The sequence below is a fragment of the Caretta caretta genome, chromosome 1 (genome assembly GCF_965140235.1).
Source record: "Caretta caretta isolate rCarCar2 chromosome 1, rCarCar1.hap1, whole genome shotgun sequence".
In the NCBI taxonomy this organism is placed as follows: Eukaryota; Metazoa; Chordata; order Testudines; family Cheloniidae; genus Caretta; species Caretta caretta.
Genome location: NC_134206.1, coordinates 223,000,666 through 223,019,333, shown reverse-complemented (window position 1 = coordinate 223,019,333; position 18,668 = coordinate 223,000,666). Strand labels below are relative to the sequence as shown.

Genomic DNA, 18,668 nt, shown 5'->3' with positions numbered 1-18,668 from the left:
CAGAATTCACTTACTGTGCATTCAGTATTACAGATTGTGGTGGTTATGGTGAAATCAATTTTTAACCCATTTAATGCTAATCTTGTGTACGCTGGTGTGAATTCAGAGTAAGTCAGCTGACTTTGGCATAGCTCTAGACTGACAGTGATATAACTGTGATTAGAATTTGGCTGAGTAATTGGAAACTGGGGGGCTAATCTAGATTAATGCTTTTTAAATTGGGCCCAAGATCATAGAGGAAATATGATGTAGAAAGTTCTTGCTCTGGGGATGTTTGATTGTTCATTACTCAGCCACATGGAGGACAAGCTTACTTACTGTCAGAGGAGCTTCTGGCTATTTAAACAGACCCCCAAACCTTTTGAGCCTCTGAATAACGATACTCCTATTAAAGATTTTAAATTCATCGGAATATACTCGCAACCCCAAACTTGTAGCCTCAGGCCCCTGGAATTTAGACAATTGGCTGTGGAAATGTGCTGTTAACTGTGGATGCAAGTGGAACCCTGCCTGCCCCATCTGGTATGTCCTCACTGCAATCAGAGGTGACATGGTGGTACGTGGAGACATACCTGAGCTAGCTTTTATCTAGAGCTGGGTAAAATTTTTCAGATTAATAATTCATTCACCAAAAAATGCAGTTTTGATTGACCTGGAACAATTCACGAATCTGACAGAAATTTGCCAGAAATACAATAGTTTTGGTCAAAATATTTTGGGGGGGGGACTGGGGAAGGAGGCCTTACAACTGTTAGCCCAGTGATTAGGGAACTCACCTGGGATGTAGCAGACCTGGATTCAATTCCCCTCTGTGCCTGATGTGGAGAGGGGATTTGAACAGGGATCCCCCACCTCCCTGGAGAGTGCCCTAACCACTGGACTATGAGATATTCTGGGTTGAGTCTCATCTCTCCTGCTGAAGCTGTTCCACTCTTTATAAATAATTAGACCTTTGAGCAGGGACTTACGCATGGGTCTCCCACATCCTAGGTGAGTGCCCTGACCACTAGACTCCAGAATAATCCGCACTCTTTCTCTGGTCCAATGACTGTTCATTGTCATTCATAGCAGCAGTTCATAGTCATTGATAATGACAGTGAACATGTTTTTTCTAAGCCTGAGTTAAGGTCTGTGGAGAGTTTATCTTGGTTTCTGAGTTGATAGAAATCTGCCTTATTTATGGAGCTAAAGCTCTGTGAGACCTGCTCAATTTGGTTTGCTTGACTGCACCAAAAATACAAACCCATTCTAAAACCGGTTGGAGCTGCAGTGTGGATGAGGCTTTGGTGCCTGGAACTGTGCTTATAACTGGTTGGGGCCACTGGAGCGTCATCTGTCAAAATCAGTTTGAATTTGTTGGAAAATTCTGCCATCATAGACAGACTGCCACAGCAATCACCCAGCCCTGGCCTTGATTCTAAAGCAGAATGAACACAGTTTAGAGAGTGGATTAGAGTTTATAGTTATCCGATGAAGTGAGCTGTAGCTCACGAAAGCTTATGCTCAAATAAATTGGTTAGTCTCTAAGGTGCCACAAGTACTCCTTTTCTTTTTGCGAATACAGACTAACACGGCTGTTACTCTGAAACCTATATAAACCATGTTAGATATTGCTGCTTTGCAAGACGACATTTGCTCCACAGGCCAATGAAATGAGCTCCTCTATTCTGTGAATTCCTGAGCCCACAGCATTTGACAAACATTGACTTAATTTATTCACTGCCATGAATAAACGTTGTACTATTAATAGAAGTCCAGCAAAAGTGAGGGCTTGCTGAAGAATTCCGATCTTTTCAATCAAGAAACAGATTCCTTTGTTTGCTAGCTTCAGCTATGCAAATCTCCCCCGTCTCTCAGCCCCTTTGGATCTGAGGCAGTCAGCTGGTAGGGGAAGAGAACAATAGCTTTGGTTCATGTCATTACTCTCCCCCATCTAGATCTGGAGTTCTCCTTGTCTTTTCTTCCCCCACAAATTGCTGTTTCCAACCATGTCTCTGTAGAATCATAGAATCATAGAATATCAGGGTTGGAAGGGACCCCAGAAGGTCATCTAGTCCAACCCTCTGCTCGAAGCAGGACCAATTCCCAGTTAAATCATCCCAGCCAGGGCTTTGTCAAGCCTGACCTTAAAAACCTCTAAGGAAGGAGATTCTACCACCTCCCTAGGTAACGCATTCCAGTGTTTCACCACCCTCTTAGTGAAAAAGTTTTTCCTAATATCCAATCTAAACCTCCCCCACAGAGATGCCTCACAATTTAATTGGTTTAACAAACGCTTTGGAAGAGGAACAGCTCTATGGACCTGATCCAAAGGCAAAACTGGAGCTCTTGCGTTGGCTTCAATAAAAAGCCTAGCATTAAGTATGACAAACAGTGGAGCCCTGTAAATTGGTTTGGAAAAAAAGGAATTGCCTGGATACAGATTACTCATGACAAGATGAAAACTCTGACAGGGAAACTGTCTGGGTGCAGGGGTAATAGTAAGAGGAGTTGGGGTAGGACAGCTCCCCCTGCTTTCCCAGATTTTCCCTTCTGCTCTGGCTAGTGAGGTGAACACTCCCCAGGCCGGAGAAGCTGAAGTGGGAAGCTAAAGTTGCATTATTTCTGGGGCTCCTAACCTTTCCTGCCAGTGTGTGAAACAGCAACTGATGGGGGAAGAAGTAGTATCCTGGCTGTGATACCCCTATACACCTCCTCTCCTCCAAAGGAAGGTCAGTCCTGCCTGCTCTCTGCCTTTCTCCTCCACTGGAGAAGGGAACAGAAAGAATTCTTGTTGCCTTCCTCTCTGCTCCAGGGAGACAGCCCTCTCCCCACCCCACGTCAGCACTGTCGATTTTTGCATAAAATCTCTGTCTTGACATGTCTTTAAATTGTGCAGTTCCCTCCATTTGACAATGTTCCATGGAAGGATCCCTCTGAGCCCCCATCTTTACCTGCGTTTTGTGCATCTGTGCAGATTCTCCTCCCTGGTCACATTCTCTATCGTGCTAGAAAATGGGGATGGGAAGCACCAGCAATATGCTGGCTTCACCCATGCACACCTGCACACGCTTTTGCTTGGATGGCTACGGCTCTGCCTGGAGACTTGAACTCCCTTCAGACACATGTATTCCCTGGTCCCCATTCTCTTCCTCTTGCTGCAGCACAAGAGGAAGCAACACTGCAGCGTCTCATAAAACCCAGACCTCTGATGATGGCTTCTAAACCTGGTTATCTCCCCAGCCTCTCTTCATCTACTTTAACCACTGTATTGGGGTGATGATCTCTGTCACCTAGAAAATGAAGTACCATCGTGTGGTGATGACCTATCAGCTGACTCTAAGGATGGATAAGTAAATGCGATCACAGGCTGAGGTTAATTCATACACTGTCTTATGATTTAATCCATTTCCTAACAATTGTTAAGGTAGAGGAAAACATATTGTCTCTCCTTTGATGGTTTTTGGTGTCCAAAAAAGTTTGTCATATAAGTAATTGTGCTCAGTCATACAATAGCTGCATAACAAATGTCTGTATAAAGCAAGCCTCCCAGACCTAAGCCATGCTACCACTACAATAGATGCAAGGGACATAGCTTGCCCCTGTACTTCTTGCAGTTTGCAGTATGTGTGCATTTGGCTAATTGTGTTTAATGATGATCTGTAGCCATGTTAATGACTTAGTTCATACAGACCGGGTTTTAGCCTGGTTACAGAAATCAGCAGTAGCCATCCACACTGCCAACTGAAGCTGTGTTGTAAACTGAGTCATCAGAGAACTGTGTTTAACTGCTCCTCCTGACTCAGTTGTATTTGTAGTGTAGACTGTCACAGGAGAAAATTGTAATTATTTATGTTCTTAGTATAAATGATAAGCTCTGCATTGTACTGTACAGAACATAGATAGTTCCTGCCTCTTTGAACTTACTGTTAAAAAAACAGACACATGAAAGACAGGACATGCTGGGAAATCCAGAAAGGGAGTTAACAAAGGTGAATATTTTATTTGTGGTGTACAGCTCACTGCTTGTGGGCATTGAGGAAAGAGTGGGATTTTAGGAAGGATTAAATGAGGAGGGAATGATGGGCTGGCAACCTGGGTAAGGGGGTCATCCCATGGATGGAAGGTGTAAGGAGGGGTTACTGGGAGAAGGAACTGAATGGGGCACTAAGGATGGCATCGCTGGAAGCGTGGAACATTGGAGGAGACAAGGTATGGGAGAGACTGATCCTTGGACGTGAGGTTGGGAAGTTGTACAAGGGACTAGATTTTGACACTATTACTCTGTGTTTGTGCGGTGCCTAGCACAATGGGGCCCCATTCTTGTTTGGTCTTTAGACACTACTGTACTAAACATCATCATCATAATAGTTGTCTTATGCCTAGCTCACGAAGGTCCTGCCTGCATTGCAGTTACACAACCAGGAGGTGCGCAGTTAGAACAAGGTTGTACCTCAGCTGTATCATAGAGGTTTTTTTTTTTTAAAAGGAGCTGGACCTCTAGCATGAAATTCAGCCTTAATGTAAACCAGTAAGAAATTATATCCACTTTTACCTCAGTGCTCAGTTTGGGTCCTTTATCTTAAGAGTTGTGTCACGGTTTCCTTAACATAGTAATAACAGCTTAGTTCTATGTTCACAGACGAAACCAAACTGTTGTATAATGGAGTGCCTCAACACAGCTGTATTTATAATACAGATGGAGGAAAGAAGTGGCTTTGCAGCAAAACTCTTGCAGGAAGAGAGGTCTGCTTTTTTTAGAGTGGTAAAAGGTCTTTATACATTCTTAAATGTGATCCTCACTTTCAAGATTTTACTTTCCCTTAGAAATAGTACTCGGGGGGGCTATCTTTCATCGTGTCCTTGTCTAGTGCTAGAGTAATATAGCTATAAATAAAGCCCTAGTAACCAGATAATTTTGCCATTGACTTCAATGGGAACAAGATAAGATGCATAAGGTTGAGTATTCTCTGTATACAACAAAGAGAGCCAGTGCTGAAGTGAATCTTGTTTATCTCAAGACCTTGGAAGGCAAATGGAGAAGTACATAGCTTGTGCGCCTGATTTCCCTCTAATTTACAATGGTATAAATCAAGATGAACTCCAGTGAAGTCAAGGAGTTACAGTAGTCCTGTCTCTCTCTTACACGGGTGTCTCATACAGGCTCCTGCAGCATGTGGGAGAAAGCTTGGCTGAGTCAGTGTGGTAAGTTGTGTATTATTTATACCACACCCAAAGGTGTAGAAGGCACCTAACGTGACAGGTTTCTGCCTCAGAGAGCTTATAATCAGGCAGACCTTTTTAACATTCTTCATTTGATAGGGCAACCATGAGAAAACCAAATAAAATGAAAGTCCAGAAACAATAGACCCCCCCCAAAGCATATCCCTCCCAGATGATATATAGAACATATTTTCTTTATCTGTTCACAATAGATTTCAAACATAAAGGAAATAGAGGTCATTCTTTTCATGTTAAAATGCTTTACTCTGCCTTAAAGATTATTTTTTAGTACTATCTATTTAATGGCATTTGTCTTTGTTATGCAATTCAGACCTACGGCACTGACTTCCTGAGATCCCTTCCAACCCTGATATTCTGTGATTCAGAGAGCAACAGAAATGCAGTGCAAAAGAAATCAGAAGAATGTATAAAATTCCACTGACAATTTTGCGCGGTGGGATTAGGGGAGAAGAGAAGTTGGCAAGTTATGTTCACAAAGAATCATCCATGCCATGGTGCCACCAATCACATTTAAAATGACACTGTCAACTTGAAATCAGATGAATTACAAAAACCTAAAAATAAAGTAGCGTCAGATCCTACATTTGTTCCTAAATATCCCTGTAATTTTTTTTGTGGTTTTACAATCACAGTTTTCTATATTTTTATTTTCTCCCACTGTTGCTATGTGAAAGAGCCATAAAAACATCAGGGGGAACTGAGTAATGCCAGAATTTTCGAGTGGCATTGATTTGGGTCTCCAAAGTGGGATGCCTTGGGCCTGATTTTTCAGAGGTGCTGGGCACCCAAAACTCCAGGTGAAGTTTTGTGGCTCAGCATTTCTAAAAATCAGGTCTGTGGCATCTCACGCTAATCACCCAGAATCAGCGGCCACCTTTCAAAATATGTCTGAAACTAATTAATGATAGAGTGGAAACCAGTGAAACTGACTATACGTGGTGTGCTGTCAAATGTACAAAATAAACAAATTGATCTTTTGGCAAATTGGCAATGTCCTATGAAACATTTGCAGAGATTCTTTTCCATTCAGGCTTAAACTCCACAAATCTACAGCAATACACTGTAGCAACAGATCATAGAAATGTAACTTGGTTAAAATTCTGGGATCCAAACTTTTCCAGCCTCGAGGGTTGTTTAGAATCCAAACTGGGGTCCAGACCTAAATTTTGCAGGTAGCTGAACTATACCCTGGCAGCTGAACATTTCTGAAACTGGAGGAGGGGATTCAAAATCCAGGTCTAAATGTTATGGCTTCATCCCCTCTCCAATCACAAGTAATTTACCAACACATGAAATCAGTGGCCTTTTAAATTTCTCATGGAACAATACCGTCAACTCCTTACATCTTTACACTGAACTACATTCAAAAAGAAAAGAATTTATATTCTATTAAACTGAGGTAAGGATAGTGATTAAATAATAGTGAACTGACCAGTGTGTCCTACTGCTGGAGGTGGTCAGTGAAAATGTTCTGAAATTTCATTTTGGCAAAATATGCTGTTTTAGGAAGCTGAAATGTTTTGTGGGGACATATCAGTTTCCATTAAATGTTTGTCAGGAAGGTTGAAAAGAGAGCAAAGAGATTCTCTATGGCTGGGTGATTACGGCACTATTGTGAGAGGACTGATTTAAGTCCCTACTCTGCCTGATGGAGAACAATTTGGGAGGAAAAACTCTACTCTGAATCAGGCAGAGTAGAGACTGGAACCTGGGTCTTTGACACACAGGCTTTTGTGAAAACCTCTAAAAGGTTTTATTTTTGTTCCAGTGTGGCATGAAAACAAATTCTGAAATATCACAAGTTACCACCATTGGGAATTGTTGGTGTCTGTCTGTCAGGATTGAGCCCCTTCTGCTGCGTTTGAGGATTGGCCAAACCCAACCTCCAGGCAGATTAATGAGCTCAGCTGCATTGTGTAGAACTGCCTGATTGGCTGAAGGGAGGCAGCAGGCTTGCTTTTAAGCTCAGCAGCAGCGGTTACTGGTTGCTCAGTGCTTCAGCCTAGCAGCTGTTGATCACTCTTGCTCCTACCCTGCTCCTGGTTCCTGACTTCAGCTCTGATACTTGGCATGTGGCCCCTACGCTGTCAGTTCTAATTACTGCCCTTTACAGAATGGAATCAGAACTGCTCCAGCATGTATATTAGGCTGAATAATGTCCCTCCTGTTAGAGAAAAGACAATACTTGTGTCTAGTTTGCAGAAAAAGGAATGGTTTATTTATAAGGCAGGACACAGACATTGTCAATCCCTGGTGCTCTCAACTTGTGCAGCACAGTGTAACCACCTCAGTTCTGCAAGTTTCTGCATGCAGGTACACGTCTTCATCCACAAAGAGCAGCTTGTGCCGGTGTAATACAGTGATAGTCTCCTTTAGCTCCAATAGTAGGGGGAAAGGCCTTTGGAGCTAGAGGATTTATTTTCTTATCCTGCAATCATTGTGAACATTTGAGGGGGCGTAGTGTGCAGCATAATTACAAGTGAGTGTTCTGAAGTGGCCAAAGATTAGTTACAAACTCACAGTGATTTGGAAAATGGGGTTTTGGGGAATCATTCGCTTCCACATCTGTATTACTTTTCTGCTGGATGCTGCAAATTCTATGCTTATTAATCATAAGAACAAAAGAACACCCATACTGGGTCAGACCAAAGGTCCATCTAGCCCAGTATCCTGTTTTCTGACAGCGGCCAATGCCAGGTGCCCCAGAGGGAATGATCATCAAGTAATCCATCCCCTGTCACTCATTCCCAGCTTCTGGCAAACAGGCTTGGGACACCATCCCTGCCCATCCTGGCTAATAGTCATTGATGGACCTATCCTCCATGAACTTATCTAGTTCTTTTTTGAACTCTGTTATAGTCTTGGCCTTCACAACATTCTCTGGTAAGGAGTTCCACAGGTTGACTGTGCGTTGTGTGGAAAAAATGCTTCCTTTTGTTTGTTTTAAACCTGCTGCCTATTAATTTCATTTTGTGGCCCTAGTTCTTGTGTTATGAGAAGGAGTAAATAACACTTCCTTATTTACTTTCTCCACACCAGTCATGATTTTATAGACCTCTATCATAATTAACTATATTGATGCATTGACAAGATACATCAGAAGAAGGAAAAAATCAGCTATAATTTGTCAAACAAAGTCCTTGGAACGTCTTGAACAGTTTAAATTAATCTCTCTCCTACTACCAGCAGCTAAACATTTAACTACATCAGACTCAGAGTAACTATTTATTTATTGCTTCCTGGCATATACCTATATTTTACTTTATATATAAAATCAGTTAGCTCGCAGCCATTATGTCAAATGTTGGTATGGAAATTCAAGGGTCAGAGTAACTCCCATGACTTGAGTAAGTGTCACAGATCTTCTAATCCTGGAGTGAAAAAATAGGGTATAGATAGAAATATTAGAATTGAGCAATACAATATTAGACTTATTGTTGTCTTTGATATAATGTATTTGTGTGTGTATGTGCGTGTCGAGAGGTTAACGTAGGTACCACATTGGTCCTTTCTGTTCTCTGCCTTTGCTACATAATAGTTTGTCTCCTGAGGGATGTAATAATTTGGTGTAATTCTGGTTGTTGGGCTTGGTGTGGAGGTGGCTGGGTGGTGCTTATTGGCCTGTGATGTACCGCAGGTAAGACTAGATGATCAGGTTGTCCTGCCTGGCCCTAAAATTTATGACGCTACAACTCTAATACTTGACTTTGAAGGGTAACTGTGTGTGTGTGGTGGAGGAGTGAGATTTCTTTTGCTTTAGATTATTTTAAAATTTTCAAAGCCCCACGATCCCCCAGATTGTCTTTCATACTGCTCCCCTACAGATCATGACCCACTGGTTGAGGAACACTGATCTAAACAGTTTGTAACAATATTTTGGTTTTTTTCCCCCTCACTTGTTCTAATTATGCAGGATGTCATGGAAAGGTGCCAGCTGCTAAGGACGTCTTCAGTATTCTCCAAATGCCACCATCGAGTTGATCCAGAGGTATTCATTGGTCTCTGTGAAGAAGACATGTGCAGATGTGCTCAGGACATGCACTGTCACTGTCCAACTTTCCTTGAGTATGCCAGGAGCTGTGCTCAGCAAGGAGTGATTGTGGATGGCTGGCCCAACGACAGCTCGTGTAGTAAGTCCATATCATTACGATTCCAAAGCTTCCCTTTAAGGCTATTATTGCTTAACCCACAGATCTATACATTGCAGTTGAGAGGGTCAGTCAGAAAAAGCTTTCACGCCTGTCCTGGTTTATCAAGCAAGATTATTTTGTTGGCTTGTTCTTTACTAGCTTGTATCTACTCTACGGGAGTGTCTAGCCATGATGTGGCTCCCTTATCAGTAGAGTGCTGCCAGCCATGAGCTGTGGGATGAGGTGGCTTGATTTCTAACTCTGCGAATAAGCTTCCAGAATAAGATGTGACTGAAGACATGATCACCCTATTTTGACCAGGGAAGTACACTTTCATTAGGGACAGGTGACAGGGTGTTCATACCCAATACCCAGCAGGTCAAAGAAGTGGCTAAAAGTCTGTGAGGGCTGAGAGTGGGAGGAAGAGATGAGAACCTGCCCTCTTCCAGAACATCTGTTTGAGCTGCCAGTCAGGGGAGATGGGCTAATAAATGAGGCAGTCTTACTTCCTTGGGGTATGAGTCTCCCTGTTGCCCTGCAACCCTAGTACACTTTTTAATACCAGTACAAACTGTGTGTAAGATGCTGCCATTCTGATCTGGTGGTGTGTTACAGCCACGTTACACTCTCCTTGCACTGACAGAAATAACTACACAAGGTGTGGGGCAGGGAAAATCAAGCCCCTGGTTTGCCAGTGGGGAGGGCCAGAACCATTCTCCATCCTGTTGGGAAGGGAGGTTTATTTTCATTTGTGGTTTTAGTCAATCCCACAGATCAGCAGCATTTCATTTGTTTTCCCTTGTTTACTCTTTGTGGGAGGAGATAAGTGTCACAGTTTAGGCCACTGCACCTGTACTCCCCATATCTGGCCCAGCAAAGACACCCATTCTGTTGGGTGGAGACCTCCATCTCTCTCCCTTCTGACCCAGACTGAATACCTCCCTGATTCTACTGTGAATTCACCAGTAGTCAGTCTGCCGAAGCAGGCCTGCTTGCTTGCTCTTCAGAGACTAATAACGGTGTAACTGGCCATAGATATGATTTACCAGACAGCTCTTTCTATGCAAGCACATTTTATTCTTACAGTACAAGCACTGCTGAGAAATTATTAAAACCAATAAAAGAAGCTACACGTATGCTAATAAGCTTACCAGAGATCACCTCAACTCCAACAAGGGCTGTGGCAGGTGATTAGTCCTTCAAAGCCCACCACAGAGTCTCTTCTTGGTCGCAAGTCCATAACAGCCTCAGCTTAGAACTAGCACACTCGTGAAAAGTTTTAGCCTACCCTTTATGGGTCTTTGCTCTGGAGTTTCCAGGAGCAGGTAATTAGTGGACAATGGGTTGTTCTCAAGGCACAGCTTCAAAAGGATGGGACAACCGATGAGTCATTTGCCTTCCCAGAAATTTCATTAGTCAGTCTCGTAGGGAAATTACATACGATTCCCAATAACAAATACACAATTGCATTTTTAATACAATGAACCCCGAAGGTGTTTAACTTAACCCAGGTTTTGTCTATGCTGCACTTTTGTCGGTCAGGGGTATGAAAAAAACCCACAGCCCCGGCAGACTAAAGTTTTACGGACGAAAAGTGCTGGCGTAGACTGCACCTTGTCGACGAGAGACACTCTCCTGCTGACTAAGCTAGCGCCTCTCACTGGGGGCAGATTAATTTTGTCGGCGGGAGAGCTCTTTCCTGCTGACAAAGAGAAGCTCCACTGCGTACCTGACAGCGGCACGACTGTAGCGACACAGCTGTGCCATGATAAGGTGCGCAGCGTCGACGTAACCTCAGTAAATTTTATCTTAATTACACCATGGCCAGGATATTGAAGGATATGGTCGTATCTATCATGACAAGCTTAGATTTATTTATTTTTTCTGCTGATGAGGACCTTACACTGCTTCCTAGAGACCTGAGGCCTGTGAGGCGTATGGTCCGCTCGGAAAGAGACTACTCTGTGCCCTAATCCTAACATGAGGACATTGCTTTCTTTTGTGTTAGCTGTTACTGAGGCATCTTGCCCAGCAAAGAAACTCTGCTTGCATGGTGTGGTGTTGTCAGTGCAAATCAGTCGATGTGGTTGTCACCAGAGGGCCCTTTAATACCAGCATTCTGGGTAAATTTGTCTCTGCTAAGCTATGTGTGCCCCATGAATAAAGTCATTGGGAAGCAGAATTCACTGGAAGTTTGATGATCGTTGTTAAAAGAAGCCGAGGAGATAAGTGTGCAGATGAACCCATGCACTTTAAGGCTGATCCAGCTCCAGGATATATTTAGGGATTTCTAGGTCCCACACCTGATTCGCTTCTCCCTGGCAATAAAAGACATCAGTGTGACACAGTGAATGAGCTGTACAACTGTGAGGGTCTATTTCTGCATCGGAAGCAGCTAGATATCCTTGCAGGGCTTTACTCAGTAATGGATCACACAGATTCCACTCAGAATTATTGTCACGTAATTTGCTTTCTTTCTGTGGATGATATGTGATTTGTGGAAAAAAAAAATTTTTTTTTAACCTTAAACATGTCTACAGACCAAAGTGACAAGGTGGATGAGGTAATGTCTTTAGTGGACCAACTTCTGTTGCTGAAATATATAAGCTTTCAAGCTTTCACAGAGGTCTTGTTCTTGTATAGAACAGAGTGGCAGATGCAACTGTCAAATTAAGCAACAAAATTAACATCTATTAAATATTTTGTTCCCGAAAATGAAATAATTGATCAGAGAGGATCTGACCTTATCTCTGACCCTGGTCATTTGTTCTACGATAATTAAAGAGATTAACAGCTATTAAGGGATATGTATTTCTAATTTCGTTTAATTGTTTCAGGGCCAAGATGTCCAGTTGGCATGGAGTATAAGGAGTGTGTATCTCCTTGTGTCAAAACCTGCCAGAGTCTGAATATCAATGAAGTTTGTCAAGGACAATGTGCTGATGGCTGCAGCTGCCCTGGTAATTTATTTACTGATTTATTTACTCAGAGAAACATTTGGCAATGATGTTACCTATTTTACGAGAAGAAGAAAACCAGTGTCTGTCTTCAAATGTTCCTGAAATCAGCACTTCGCTTTGTTTGTGTGCGCTCTAGAATAGGTCAGTTTCTATACTGCCTGTATGCTTGCTCTATGAAAGGACTTCTATTTAAGTTCAATTAAAAAAATAAAGGTCTTTGTGAAGATCAGCACCAGTTAGTGCAGCAGGAACTCCTTCCAGGCCAGGGGTTGCACCATGTGATGCCTACCAACATACAGATTTCTTCTGAATTACTTCAGGTTAGAGGAGTCCACATCTCAGAAGCAGAAGATGAGAAGATTCTACTGAGGGCGGTTATTAAAGCAAAAAAGGGGAAATATTTTACATTTCGTCCAGGAGGATCCTTAGTGATTTAAACCTATGGGGTGAATTCTTTTTACTGCCTCATTCATACAAATTATCTCATTGAATTCAACGGGGCTACTTGCGTGGTTAAGCTGAGCAGAATTTGGTCTATGTGTTTTTTTTTCTCTCTTCCTCTAATATGCCTATCACTGCGGCTGCAGAAACCATGTTCTCCCTCCTCTTGCTTCTCTAATGGGAATAGTCTTGTAGTTCATGTTTATAGTGTTGACTTCATGGATGTGTACAAAGATGTGTGTTTAAGTCTTTCTAGTAATTTACTAGATACCTCATGTAACTGAGTGAGCTTTAACATGCGGAAAGCATGCCTTTGGTTTCACAGCAGGGGCTTGGCAACAATGCTAGAGGGGGGTGGGTGTGTGTGTGCCATCAACATTCCATTCTAAATTGGTCTTTACTGCTATTTACACCTCACAGTTGTTCTTATTAGTTTCTTGTGTATCCTGTCAGTGCAGGGTATGCCTTGGGTAGGTACCAATGGGAGGTGGCAGGGTGGGGGAACTTGAATGTGTCTATGGGCCAGTGAATTAACAGGCAAAGTCCTATGGTCCATGTTATAGAGGAGGTCAGACTAGATGATCACAATGCCCCTTCTGGTCTTAGAATTTATGAATCTATGAACTCCTTCTGCTCAACCTCACCCCTTTCCTTCCTCCCCCTGGTCAAGCGTTGTGTCTGTAAAGCCCCAGTATAGTTCATTTTGTAAGGAGTTAGCCTTTCAGATCTGCACATCTTCCTTGGTGTCCAATAGCAAGTGTATATGCCTTTTGCCGGTACTTGGGGTGAACACTGCTCAGCACCCTTTGCCTGCAGCAGCAATGCTCCTGAACTTTTCATCTTGTCTGCAAAGTGGCTTGTACAATTATAAAGACAACTGTGTAAGAAACCCAAATGATGATGTGCTGCAGCAGGTTATCAAAGCATTCTTGGGCCTGGTCTATACTATAGTGTTAGATCGACTCAAGGTGGCTTATGTCGATGTAACTCTGCCAGCGTCTACACTAAAATGTCACTCCCACTGATGTAACTCGCCCATTATGCTGACTTAACTCCACCTCTCTGAGAGGCATAGAGCTTAGGTTGACATAGTTAGGTCAATGCAGTGTCAGTGTAGACACTGTGTTGCTTATGTCCACTGTTGCTGGCTTTCAGAAGCCTTCCCACAAAGCCCTGCACTGATAGTTAAATTGGTGCAAGTGCTCCTGGTGAGGCTACGCGCCGCTGACATAAGGAGTACAGTGTGGACATGCAAAAGCTATTTAATTACTACGGTGGCTGTATGTCAATGTATCTTAGGTTCACATAATTCTGTACTGTAGATGTATACCTTAACCTTGGATGAGAGGTGTCCAGGCTGCAAGTGGAGAAACAGGAGTTGGATGATTGAAAGAACAGGGCACTGAATATGCTTGATCACATCCAGTTATAAACACTAAGCAGAACAGCCTGGTTACTGCTTGGATGGGTTCCTCCAAAGCAGAGTTTGGATTAGGCTATTCCTTTAGAACAACAGGCACTGCTGACTCTACCGCTGCCCGGCTTTGCCTCACAAAATAGCTTATACTGTTAACAAGACAGCTAATGGAAACTGGAATATTATAGCAAAACTGCTTCAGAGCTGACTGATTTCACCTCACTCCCATCGCCTCACAATCTGGACAGGGTAGGGAAGAGCCAAGAAAGTGGAATTAATTAGCTGTGAAGTACTGCTGCTACCCTGCTTCACAGCTGGTTGTTTCAAATATAGTAGAACCTCAGAGTTACGAACAGCTCGAGAGCAGAGGTTGTTCGTAACTCTGAATAAAATGTTACGGTTGTTCTTTCAAACGTTTACAACTGAACATTAACTGAATACAGCTTTGAAACTTTACTATGCAGAAGAAAAAGGCTGCTTTTAACCATCTTAATTTAAATGAAACAAGCACAGAAACAGTTTCCTTAACCTGTCAATTTTAAAAAAACCTTTCCCTTTATTTTTTAGTAGTTTATGTTTAACACAGTACTGTACTGTACAGTATTTTTTTTTAAGTCTCTGCTGCCTGATTGTGTACTTCCGGTTCCAAATGAAGTGTGTGGTCAGATTGTAACCCTGGTGTTGGTAACTGAGGTTCTACGGTAGCTGCTCCGGTCACCTCAGGTCAGGAGACGTGTGAGGGGAGAGAGCAGAGAAATGGAGCGGTAAGAGGAGGATGGGAAGGGCACTACAGAGGATGCTGTGGAGGGAGGGAATGGCAAAGGGAAGCAAGAAGGTAACTACATGAGTGTCAGGGAGAGAAAAGGAAGAAATACTTCAAAATGTGTTCTATGGCTTCAGTGCAGTGTGTTTAGTGATGGAGAATTTCACCTGAGTTTCATAACATGCCGCATCCAAGAAGGATCTGACCAAGTAAACGGGGAATCTTCTTATGATGGGACTTGAGGAGATTTTACCAGCTTTTTCCTCCCTGCTCCAGTCCAGCCTGTGCTCCAAGAGAAAAAGGAGCCAGTTCAACTTGGGCACCACACAGTTGTTTTAATGTTTAATATTTAGCTGTTTTTGCCAAGAAAATACAGACTTTCCATGTTCTCCTTGGAGAGTCCTGCTGCTTTTAAATGCATAGATCCCAGTTTAATTTCTCACTGGGATGGACTTCTCAGAAGTAAATATAGGGAAGGGGTATCTTCTAGTTGTGAGCCTGGGTCTCTGAAAGCTAGGAACCCTTTGCTCCATTCCTGGGTATTCCATTGGCTCATTGTGTGACCTGGGACAAATCATTTAACTTGTCTGTGCTTCAGTTTATCCACCTGTAATATGGGCACAATAGTCCTTAAAGGAGTTACTGGGGACATAACCCGCTCATTCCTGATTTTTCTGCATGAGTGAAGGAGGAATGATTTAACTCAGCAGCTTGACATTTGTTCCTCTCACAGGCCTGTTTGTGGAACGCAGCTTCCTTCTACTGCTTGCTGGCCAAGACAGCTGCAGCTTCCATCTTGGCCAGCCAGCAAAGCTGCAGCTGCTTAAAGCGTGCTGGCTGGACAGCCACCATGCAGGCTCTCTGTTTTTCCTGCTGGTTTGCTGTTTGCTCCTCCAGCTCCCGTCTCACTCATCTCTCCTCAGCTGTCACTACATGCTTTTACTCACCTATTGACTCCTATCCCCCCCCTTCCCCATTGAAACCCTTTGATATGTGTAGTTCTGATAAGGACTTGTGACATTGGTCCTGGGATCTATCCCCACTGGTGACCATACATATGGGCCCATGGCCTGTTATGTTTAGACTACAGTTCCAGACGAGCCCTGATCATGAACATTCAGGTCCAGGTTTGGTCTTGGATTTCAGTCCTCTTCCACATCTCCCACACTCTAACCTTAGAGGTGGCTGGAAGTAGGGTTCTGGCTTGAGTCCACCCCCCCCCCCCCCCCGCTGATTGATTGTGCAGAGTTGCTTAAATGGGATGTCTACGGGGCTTCCAGAAATGCACAATTCAGCATGTTCACAGGCAGAAGCAGCATCTGAATGAAACTCATCAATTCGCATGAGGTTCTTTGGACAGTCCCAGCCCTTTTTAGTTGGCTCTGTGAGTGACCCTGGATAACAATGCAAATGAAATTGTGTCAAGAGTGGATCTAATGTGTGTTTTTGTTTTGTTTTTTTGCCATTGCCTAATCTATCCAGTGGGGAAGCTACTTAATGGTGATAGCTGTGTTGACAGCTCCGAGTGCTCCTGTGTACATTCTGGCATGCGCTATCCTCCTGGCTCCTCTATCTCTCAGGACTGCAACTCATGGTAAATACGATGATGCGGTGCAATTGCTACGATCCAGGCTGCTCTAGATAAGTACTGCTCTTCAGTTTTGCCCCCCTCCCCCTTTTCTTTTATTTGGCAAATGCCCCAGTCTAAGATTTGGAAGTGCCAACCTCTTCCCAGAAGCAAGCTGTTCACAAAGACTCAATCAACTCCATTTTCGCAGCAATATTTGATCTAGCAGAATTGTGTAGGGGTCATAGTCTTTCAGGCAGTGGAACAATATTTGTTTTCTGAATAACACAAACTTGCAGACTCCCAGTCCCAGCTAGTTTTGGACAGCGGAGTTTTGTTTTGACTTACTACATTTATTTAACTTCCCTTAAACCTAGTTCAAAATGTCCTTTGAGAAGGGCCAGTTAAGACAAATTCATGCCCCCTCCTTCTTGCAAAGACATCATGTTGCCCCTTCCAGCTTTATAGCTTTAGATTGAATGTGCAACTTTCTTCTTTCACATCTACCCCGAATGCCATCCTGGGGGGCGGGGTGTTACCCAAGCCAGAAGGAAGGGAGTGAGAAATATATTCTGAACTCTGTGTGTGTTAGGAGTATGGGGAACATTGGGCAGATTTTTCCAGTCAGACAACAGAAGAGGGAACCTGATGTGTGGCCCAGCCAGAGCCACAGTGCAATAAAGCAGGCGGCTCTGCGTAACACCACAGTCAGCAAGAAGCAACTCAGCCCCTCACACCCATGTATCAATGGAGCATGAGCAGTGACCATCACATTAGCACCTCAGTCTCTCCCTGGTGGGATGGAGCCCCATGACCTTAGGGCCTTCTGCAGCTCTGGGTTTGAAAGCATCATCCAAATCTCCCTGCCCTTGGAAGACTAGTCCAGTTTAATAGACTTCAGCCTTATAAAATGCTTCCTGCTATTGAGCCTAAATATTCCCTTGCTGAATGCTGTGCCATTGAACCCCGCTTGTGTCACCCTAAGTAATTCAACTCACTCCAGAAGGTGTACAAGGGATGGGCTAACTGATCAAATGAGAGCCACCCAACCCCAATTCATTCTCTTTTAAAAAGTTGTGGGGCTTGCAGATGTTGTGCCATATAGGCCCAAGCATAATAGCAACAGCCACTCGTGTGCATTGACTATGTCTTATATTACTACTGCCTCCAAGAGTTCATACTGAATCCCATACTCCCATCCACAGACCTGGGAAGAAATATTATTTCTCTCTCTCTTCCTTTCACACACAAAAAGGGTTATTCATCGTTAAGACTGTACGTACCAGGGTTTCAGTGGAAACCCCCTGAAGATTTTTTTTAAACCATTCGGTTTTAGAAGAATACACATGTTACAGCTAAAATAAAAAGGTGGCTTGAAAAAAAAAAAGGAGAAAGAGTTTTGTACTTTTATAACCATACTGATTCATAGATTCCAAGGCCAGAAGGGACCATTGTGATTATCTCACCTGACCTCCTGTATAACACAAGCCATACAACTTCTCCAGAATAATTCCTTTTAGAAAAACAATATTACATTTCAATACTAGTGTTACGCAAGGGGCTAGCTGAAGGGAGTGTGTGTATGGAAGATGCATATGTTAAGCTGTATTGGGGTGCGGGGCAGTATGACTGGTTTAATTTTTCTGAAGGGGGAGCTCCGCTTTCAACAGTTTTGGGACATGCCACCGTGGATGTGAAATCATGCACCCTAACTTTTCAACAATATATTTCCTAGCATTTGTCGACGTGGCAACTGGATCTGCAGCAACGAGGAGTGCCCAGGTATGCTGACCCTTGTGCTTATAGCTCCAAAAAAGTATGTAAGCCTTGCCTAAGTCAGTCCCATGCATGGATGAGTGCACAGACAGGGTTTGTCCTTGTTTCAAGCTCTGGCTGCAAGTCAGCACCAAGGTTATATTTCAAGAGTCCAGGAGTCCAAAAGATAAATCAGGCTGTGCAGATGGGCTTGTGTGTGGCAATGTAAATACCTGTTTAGGGGGAAAAGCACGAGTTCCCTTTCCGTTGCTTTTCTTGCCATGTTGTAAAAGAGCTGTAGATTCATAGTAGTAGCTTTCAGGTAAAGGAAAACTGCTGTGCTAACTTGAGTATCAACAATTTTCTAAGGGTTTATCTACATATGGACAGGAAAATTAATCTGAATTAACTA

The 18,668-nt window shown here is 43.2% G+C and overlaps 1 protein-coding gene across 1 annotated transcript in view; it reads left to right on the top strand.

Annotated features, from left to right (window-relative positions):
- The window catches only part of VWF (von Willebrand factor), a 234,618-nt gene that overhangs the window by 27,930 nt on the left and 188,020 nt on the right, over positions 1-18,668 (top strand). The window contains exons 7-10 of the mRNA XM_048823921.2: positions 9,137-9,353; positions 12,191-12,313; positions 16,417-16,528; positions 18,237-18,283. Coding sequence (XP_048679878.2) covers positions 9,137-9,353; positions 12,191-12,313; positions 16,417-16,528; positions 18,237-18,283 — 499 coding nt within the window. The remainder of the gene's footprint in view (positions 1-9,136; positions 9,354-12,190; positions 12,314-16,416; positions 16,529-18,236; positions 18,284-18,668) is intronic.